Source organism: Octopus bimaculoides, chromosome 2 (genome assembly GCF_001194135.2).
Source record: "Octopus bimaculoides isolate UCB-OBI-ISO-001 chromosome 2, ASM119413v2, whole genome shotgun sequence".
Lineage (NCBI taxonomy): Eukaryota > Metazoa > Mollusca > Cephalopoda > Octopoda > Octopodidae > Octopus > Octopus bimaculoides.
The window spans coordinates 66,196,553-66,205,855 of NC_068982.1; the positions used below are offsets into that span (position 1 = coordinate 66,196,553).

Sequence of the window (9,303 nt, forward strand, 5' to 3'; positions counted from 1 at the left end):
ATATATATATATATATATATATATATATATATATATATATATATATATATATATATATATATATAATTAAACTAGTGAAATTATCACAAGCAATCATTGAGTATAATGTTCCTCTTTGACTTTGTGGCATAAATTATTCCCAATGACAAACAAGTTAACTGCATTATAGTGTCTTTAAAAACAAACAAAAAAACAAAACAAAACCGGTTCTTCTGTGGATGCCAAACAAACTGATACTAGTTACAGTTTGACCAAGTGAGAATGGTATGTTATAGTCAAGGATCATATCTCATTCTGTTAGCACAAACTTATGGCAAATTTGACAAATAGCTAAATAAACTGCCTTATTAGTCTAGGGTCAGTTTTAGGCTCTCTGGATTGAGCTTGTTAAAAGAAGAGCTGCACAGCTGAAGACTTAGCTGCAGTACCAACAGATCTAAGCAGCTATTTGTTTATTGATGGATAGTCTCAATCGATGAGCTGTTTAATGGATTTTTAAGGATAGAATCAAACAAGGAAATGCAAGCTTTGGATTGTAAAGTCCATCAAGAAGATAGGCAAGGCCTACTATTACACAGGTGTGTAATAAATTAATGGAAGTTTGTAAAAGAGGTGGTTTTGAAATCATTTTAATCATCTTGTTATCATATTTTTGTCAAAATATACTGCTTTTGCTTCAATTAACTTTAAAAAAGAAGGAAGAATTTAGTAAAATAACTTTATCAATTATTAAGCTGGTGTTTGGAGCCTAAATTAACATGAAATTTTGATGAAAGATTTTAATTTAGATCACTTTATAACAGGAAGCTTGTATTATAGCATCACGAGCAGTCTCGAGTGGGTTGGTGTCAAAACGTTAAAAAATGTCACATTAACCCTTTTGTATTCATATTACTCTGCCAAATGTAATGCTTATTGATTCACGTTATTTTGAATTAATTATGCATTATCTTGCAGCTTTGAGATATTGATGATGTGATTGTTTATTCTTAGAATGACATTGTAGGGTGGGTGTGACATGCCAGATTTGGCCAGTTTGAACATTAAAATAGGTAGCATATTTAGGCCAGGTATGGTCGGTTTAAATACTAAAGGGTTGGTAATGATCACGGTATTTGAAGAAAATAGTGATTACTTGGAGAATTTCACTGAAGTGAATAAGATGGATGGCAGTGGTGTAAAAGAATATTCAGACTTTGTGGATGCTAGTTTACTTAGTTCTGAAGATGATGATTTCTTAGGTTTTCCAGATGATAAATAAACCTTCATGATATATTTTTATTATGAAGGTGCTTCAATATTTAATAAGTTCTTAAGTTTTTGTTTTAAATTTACCATACCCCAACATTATATGTGATATATATATATATATATATATATATATATATATATATATATATATATATATATATATATATATATATATATATATATATATATGAAATATATGTAATCTAGATGAGAAAAATCATATCTAAATTTTAAAAAAAAATGATTAAAAAAATAAAAATTTTGTACTTTTTTGTGACTTTTGGCCCACTCTGTACATTATAGCTGACTATGTAGCCTATATGGCAGAGAATTGGCAGAGTTATCAGTGCTGGAGAGACTGCCCTGTGGTATTTTTTCCAGCTGTATGCACTCTGAGATCAACTTTGTTCTTCATCCTTCAGTGTTTTGATAAAGTATACTTAAATACCAAGGTTGATTCTTGTCCCTATCTACTCTACTTTGAGACAAATGCTTTGATCTAGACACAGAATGGAATCCTATGTTATTCACTGAAATATGTTTGTATAAGAATGCATTCATTGTTTTTTGTCTATCATTTGGTATGTACTAATATTGGTTTCAAATTTTGGCAGAATTTTGGGGGATGAGATAAGCTAAATACATTGACCCTAGTGCTCAATTGGTACTTATTTTATCAACCTTGAAAGGATGAAAGACAAAGTTGACATCGGCAGAATTTGAACTCTGGATGTAAAGATGGATGAAATGCTGATAAGCATTTTGCTCAGTGCGGTTACAATTCTGCCTTATGTACAAATGTTACATGTACTAATATTAATATTAGTACATACTAATATTAATAAAGTATTTGTTTGCATGCACTAGCACTATATATATATTTTTTTTATCACTAAGCATAGCACCTTGGGCAAGTGTTTTGTAATATAACCCCAGGTTTACCAAAACCTTGTGAGTGAATTTGCTAGGAGAAACTGACAGAAGTTCTGTGTATGTGTGTTTATATGTGTGTGCATGCATGTAGCTCTGTGTCTCTTTGTTTTGGCATCCTGCAAAAGTTGCAAATGAGCATGATTGTTGTTCAAGCAATGTTTTTTGTTTCACATCTTCTGTGAAAACCTGTCCAGACATAGGGAAATGCTACCTTGCTTGGAAGCAGTTGGTGACGGAAAGGCTGTTCAGTCATAGAAAAATTGCTTTCAGTGAATTCCACCTGAACCATGCTGGCATGGAAAGTAGATTTCAAAACAATGATGGTGATATTTACTTTGTATGCATGTTCCATTATTCACTGATATTTTTGTTCATTTATAGTAAATTTTCTTTTCAAATCTAGTATGTCATGATTTTGTTCTTGATTCCAGTATATGTTGCATTTACTTGCACCAAATTGTTTTCCTCTCAAAACCACTCTAAAATCACTTTTGCTAAATATGTAATAACCCCCCCTCCCCACCCAATATTCTTGTAAATTTAGAGTGCATCTTACATGGGAAGATCATCTTATACATTGGCAAATGCTGCAATTAAGAGAGACATTTTGTTTATTTGTTACAATACAAAAGCTTTGGTGTGTTGGAAAAAACAAGCAAAAAAAAAAAAAGTTACCTTGCATTGTTATTGTTGGCACTCCATCGCTTATGACGTCGAGGGTTCCAGTTGATCCGATCAACGGAACAGCCTGCTCGTGAAATTAACGTGCAAGTGGCTGAGCACTCCACAGACACGTGTACCCTTAACGTAGTTCTCGGGGATATTCAGCGTGACACAGTGTGACAAGGCTGGCCCTTTGAATAACAGGTACAACAGAAACAGGAAGAAAGAGTGAGAGAAAGTTGTGGTGAAAGAGTACAGCAGAAATTGAATGTTGTTTGTCACATTAATTACTTTGAAGTAACCACCAACAAAGCTCTATTTATGCAAATTAAACTAACTGATGTGAAATAATGTTTATCTTGCATTACTGTTTAGTGTTATGGCTGACTGGTGAAGAAGTTTCAGGTATCGGTCTAGGTTTGGCTGTGGTTAAGTTCACTTTGCAAACACAGATTCAGGGTCAGTCCCACTACATGATAACTTGGATGTCTTCTACTGTAGTCCTGGGATGGTCAAAGCTTTGTGAGTGGATTTGGTTGATGGAAACTGAAAGAAGCCTGTCATGACTTAATTTGGTTTTATTTTTGTTTAAATATACATCTTATAGAATTTTTATGATTTACAAATATTAACTGATTAACACTTTTTTTTAAAAACCATTTAAATTTTATTCATTATATTTTTACATAACCCAGAAATTTTCTTGTGATGAAACTATCAGAGCATATTTTTTGTTGATATTTTTTCTTATATATATATATATATATATATATATATATATATCTTACATAAATGTAATTTCATTTGCTTTTTTTCCCCTGCTTTCATTTTGTTTGATTGTCCAGTTACCCTGAAAGAATATCAGATAAATCAAAGAAGCAATTGCTCTCAGAAATGTTGAAAATGAGGTACATGAGCATGCTTTGCATGGAAACTCTTATTGGCTCTTCCATTTCTTCAATAATTTTTCCTGACTAAGATATAAAACCGTTTTTGTGTGTGCGGAATGGCAATATCACCTGAACCAAATCCAATTTTTTTACATCTATTTTTAATAAATAATTGTTGGAGAATAAAAAATAAAATTAGTTCCAGTGTTCTGAAAACTAAATACTGCCTACTGCTTTTCTATCTTAACCTACCTTCTGTCCAATAACCCTGTGTTTTTCTAAGGTGTTTAAACAATAGAGTCCTCAGGTAATATAGGTCAAGAATGTTACTATTTCTTGGTTAACAACATTCTTCACATGTCTATATTTTCTTTCTTAGACTTCTCCACCTACTTGGTTCTTATAGTAGTGAAATAATGTGTATTCATTGGGGCTAAGTGGGGAAGCATTAATTAAAGGAAATATTTTTTTTTTATCCCTAGCCTCCAGATAAGAAAACATGTATAGTGTCTGTTTGTATATATATGTTTATACGCAAGGGGCTAATCCTGTTTATATTTTTCAGATTTTACTTGATCCTGCAATATTATACTTGTTTGCTTTCTATTATCTTAAAGATCATTTTTTTCTTTTTATTTTGGAGTGACATTTTTTAATTAAAAAAATGAAGCATCAATAAAAATTTGCATTAATAAACGAGGATTACCAAAGACTTTCTCTCATAATCTTTATAGCCATGATGCTTGTTATATTTCTGAAAAATGACTTAACCATATATGGTACTACTAATTTAAGAATAACTTTAGGGGAATTACAATTGATAATGACCAGTTTACAAGCAATTGCATGGGTTGGCTGATTTGACCAGAGCTGGGGAGCTGCACCAGACTCCAGTCTGATTTGGCATGGTTTCTATGACTGGATACTGTTCCTAATGTCAACCACTTTACAGTGTGTGCTGGGTGCTTTTACCTGGTGCGACATGAGTGCTTTTACGTGACACCACGTGTATATATATATATATAATGTACATATATAGTAGTTGCAGTTTACTACTGCTATAATATGTGATGTAGGTTTAATTTCCAATTGTTCCAATTTTCATTTTCCATTTCTGGATGTAGTTCATGTGATTTCCACTTGATCTGCTTCTGCATGAAATTTACTTGTGTTCTTCTCTGTGAAGATCTACATGAAGTTTGTTTACATCCCCATAACTTAGGGATTCAGCAAAGAGACTAATAGAGTATCAGACTTAAAGAAAAAAAAAAAAAACAGTACTAGAGTCAATTTGTTTGATTAAACTCAAGTTAGTGCTCCAGCATGGCTGCAATCCAGTAACTGAAACAAGTAAAAAAAAAAAAAAAGACTTATCTTTTATATTAGTAATAAATAAACGTTGCACTAAATGATTGAAGAGCTTCCAATAATTTTAGTGCTGTTAATATTTGTACATTGACAAATTACACTTACTGACATTAATCTACAGATATTAAAATGGAACATCAGCTGTATAAATCTTCTTAGTCTGTTCGAGGGTGGTGGTGGTGCAAAGGTTATAGACACTGTTCCCTCACTGCTGGCTAGCTTATGAAAACTTATGGTGGCATTTCATGATACAAGTGCATAATTATGTACCACAAACTATAGACTAAAGCAGTTTTAATAATTAGATTATGCTTAAAGGAATTGCATCTATTAGTATTTTAACATCCTCTCACATCATCATAATAGCTTTGATAATTGAAAAATAATAAATAAACATTGACTAACCTTATAGTATAAAGAATAAAACTACAATACAAAATGGATAAGGAAGCAAAAAAATATTCTGAGATATCTAAATTGCTAGTAATATTTGGAATTAGGAAACTTTTTTCTTTTTTATATTTAAAAAAATTTTGACTTCTATTACATCATGTTAGATGTTACCAATTAATCTTTGGTGTTTGATAAAATAAGTGTCAGCTCTAAGTAGATCTCACATTTTTTGATACAATCCTCTCCATGGGTGGGTGGTCTTTGTGTTGACTTAGTTATAGAATACTGGGTTCAATTGAAGTTTAATCCTTTATATTTCTAAGTTTAATTCCTAACTTTTTCTTTCATCATACCAAGCATGGAATCTGCATGGAATCTCATTTTAATCCTAAAAACTGATTTCGTAATAACATTGTATTATTATGCCTGTCTCTTTAAAAATTTCCTCTTTTGTATAAACTTACTCTTTCTCTTTCTCTCATTCTTTTTACTGTCCCTGCATGCATTATCAGACAGACAAATGCAAAACATCTTATTCTATTAACATTGTAATTATCAACATCATAGTATCTGCTTTGGACATATTCTCATTGAGTACCACAGAAACTAACATTTTGATCATTACTCTACTTCTTCTTGACTGTCTCAGTAAAACTGTCATAATTATATATAAACAGAAAATTTACAACAATTTGGGAATATTATTTCTAATTAAGATAATAGGGTTTTAACTTCACCCAAGCTGAAAATGAATTAGCTTTTGGCCTGTTCATGGCTGATGTTAATCAACTCTATAATTGTAGCAGCACCTTACTGTTTGTTGTTATAATTGCAGTTGATTACATGTGTGAGTTGCAGATTACAACAAGGTTCAGTTTTTTAGTTTCATAAGGCTATTATATTATTTTATTTGAAAAATATTATTAGATGATAGAATCTATAAAATTGTCTGAATGTGATTCAAGAATTGTAATTCTCCCATAAAGTTACTGAAAGGTTAATTAGTTTTTGAACAGAGCAGAGTTAGTTTTATAAGCTTATTACTACGTTGCTCTGTGGAAACTGTTTAACCTATTTGGTTGATATTTGATGCTGTTAAATTCTCATGAAAAACCATATACACTGTTGTAATTCAAGGCAACAAAATAGACGATTATTTAAATGATACCAGCTGTATCACCTAATTTACTACAACAAAATCAATAGATTCTTCACAAAGGAACTTGTGCTTATTTTTGTTCTTTTTTATTGGAGATTATCTTTTTTAAATGACAAACATTTTTAATTGCATTTGTCTTTTCAAATGGATTGTTCTTTCTACTACAGAATCTTGTCTATGTCTACTCCACCCACTCCTATCACTACATTTTAATCATTTAATTTTGATATTACCTCAATCTGATATTATCTATTTTAGTTTCCTATTGAATTTTTATTCCATAATCCTTCTGTAAACAAATAATTTACAACTCACTACCTAGTTTTTTTTATTTTTTTATTCAACATTATTGACTGAAAAAAGTGTTTATGGAGGTGGTGTGACAAGAGTAAAAGGACAAATGAAAGTTTGCTTTGCAACTATGTCATTTAAGATTCAGCCTCACTGCATGACACTTTCAGCAAGTGTCTTCTAATATAGCTCTGAGTTGACCAATGCCTTATGATAGATGGAAACTGTATGGAAACCTCAAATGGTTTAGAGAAAGTTAAACATTTTTTTTGTGACAATCAGAAATGCATATGTATTAATTTATAACAGGTGTTTGATACCCAAAATAAAATTACCGTGTTAAATGAATCGGTGATAACTGATGGAAAAATGCTTCATTGCAAGACTCCAAAATGTCTTGAGCATTGTAGATGGTTGCTAGGGCATGCTTTTGCAGTCCAAGTAGAATCTTTGACTGATTGCCTCATCTGTGTTATTACAGATCAATTCATGATAAGAGTAACACAAAATTTAGTGTATCAGTGATAAGTGAGAATAAATGTGTAATGAAAACAAGTAAAATAAAAAAATATAAGTATTCAGTTCTTGAATAATATTGATTTGGTATGTTGTAATTTTAATTATTAAATTTTTATTTTCAATTATGTTAATCTATCCTTCATATTTTAAAGAATTAATATATGAACCATAAAAGAAATCTTTAAGTCCTCTATAAACTTGTTATTATATAGAATTATGGTATAACACTATCTTACATCATGTATACCTATTCCACCTCCCCCTGTGGTATGAGGTTAAAATAATAGACAGAGAACACCACTGGAAAATACGAAAACTAAAAGAAGCAGCACATATACTAGGACACAACCTCCTAAGCAGACCTAGTGCATATATGAATAACATATGGGAACCGGTATTAAGGAAGGATAGGAAAATATTAGATTTATAAGCCCTAAAATTCACTCCATGATTGCCCACGGGCATATGGCATAGTGGTTGAGCGCGGGCTACTAACCCCATGATTCCAAGTTCGATTCCAGGCAGTGACCTGAATAATAATAATATCGAAAAATACCTTAGGAATGAGAACTCGGGTTCGAAATTTCCCCAAGACACCTGATGAAGGCTGGAGGGTATATCAGCCGAAACGTTGTGTTAACAACAAACAAGATGAAGACAAATATCCGTCAAATGTAAATAATGTAAATAATATGTATACCTATGTTAAGATCCATTGAAATAGTGAAACTTCTTTTCCTTTCTCAGGCCAACTGCTTCCACAGAATCTCTGCATCAACTGTCACAACATATCAATGACCTCCTTCATGAAGTAAGTGCTTCTATTTTTGACTCGTATTGAAGTATGGTGCATCCGGAATGTATAACTTGTGTGTTGCTTTTATGCATTTGATTAGCTGCCATCCACAACTTTTTCTTGCTTGAGCAAAGCTTAGCAGTAGTGGAAGTATTTAATATTAACAACCTTTATCAGTAGTTATATTAATTACATTAGATTTTAAAAAAACAGCTCTTTGAACATAGGTTGTTGTTTTTTTTTATTATTTATTCTTGTAAATTACTTTAGAGATATAACCATTTTGTGTTGCAATATTGAAAATGCTACAAAAATAAAGTAATTGTATTTGAGAGATTAAATTTCTCATTCCCTATAATCCACTGAAACTGGAATTTTGCTTGAGAATATTTTAATTACCAAATCCTTTAACCTGTTCTTTTGATATGTTTTTCAATATTAAGCTTTTTGATGGATAAAAGCGAAAATTTTGAATTTATTCTTATAATGGAAAGTTAATATTTCATTGATATTTTCTGAGCTGGTTTTATTCTGGCAAAATTACAATTTTACTGAAGTAGATTTATATATTTGTTTTTCACTGTTTCACTTCACCAATCTTGGAGGTGCAGTAGAAATGTTGTCAGTTTTAAATGAATTAGGTAGGATTATTATTAGATTTCAGTTGTGGAAAATTGCCAAAGACTACAAGCTTTTTTTTTTAAAAAAAAAAACAACATTAGGAGTGAGTTAAGGATGTGAATATAAGTTATATTTAACAAAATATTGTTTTTATTTATAGAATTTCAAATAAGATTTTATTCCTTGTATTAGTCTCTAATCTTAAAACTTCTACTGGTTTGGCTATTATCTTCAGTTACACTAAATGACAGTCAAGTAACCTTTCCTGTGAGCTGTACTGAATCTTAAATATCAGCCCTTCTTTGTATGGAATTGGCAAAATTTGGTATTCTGTTGAAGTGCTATTCTAGGTCGTCGGCGTCGTCGTCGGCGTTTAATGTCCGCTTTCCATGCTAGCATGGGTTGGACGATTTGACTGA

At 31.2% G+C, this 9,303-nt stretch overlaps 1 protein-coding gene across 1 annotated transcript in view; it reads left to right on the forward strand.

The window, feature by feature from the left end:
* The window catches only part of LOC106870395 (golgin subfamily A member 2), a 72,185-nt gene that overhangs the window by 12,101 nt on the left and 50,781 nt on the right, over window positions 1–9,303 (forward strand). The window contains exons 3-4 of the mRNA XM_014916442.2: window positions 3,693–3,755; window positions 8,215–8,278. Coding sequence (XP_014771928.1) covers window positions 3,742–3,755; window positions 8,215–8,278 — 78 coding nt within the window. The 5' untranslated portion in view covers window positions 3,693–3,741. The remainder of the gene's footprint in view (window positions 1–3,692; window positions 3,756–8,214; window positions 8,279–9,303) is intronic.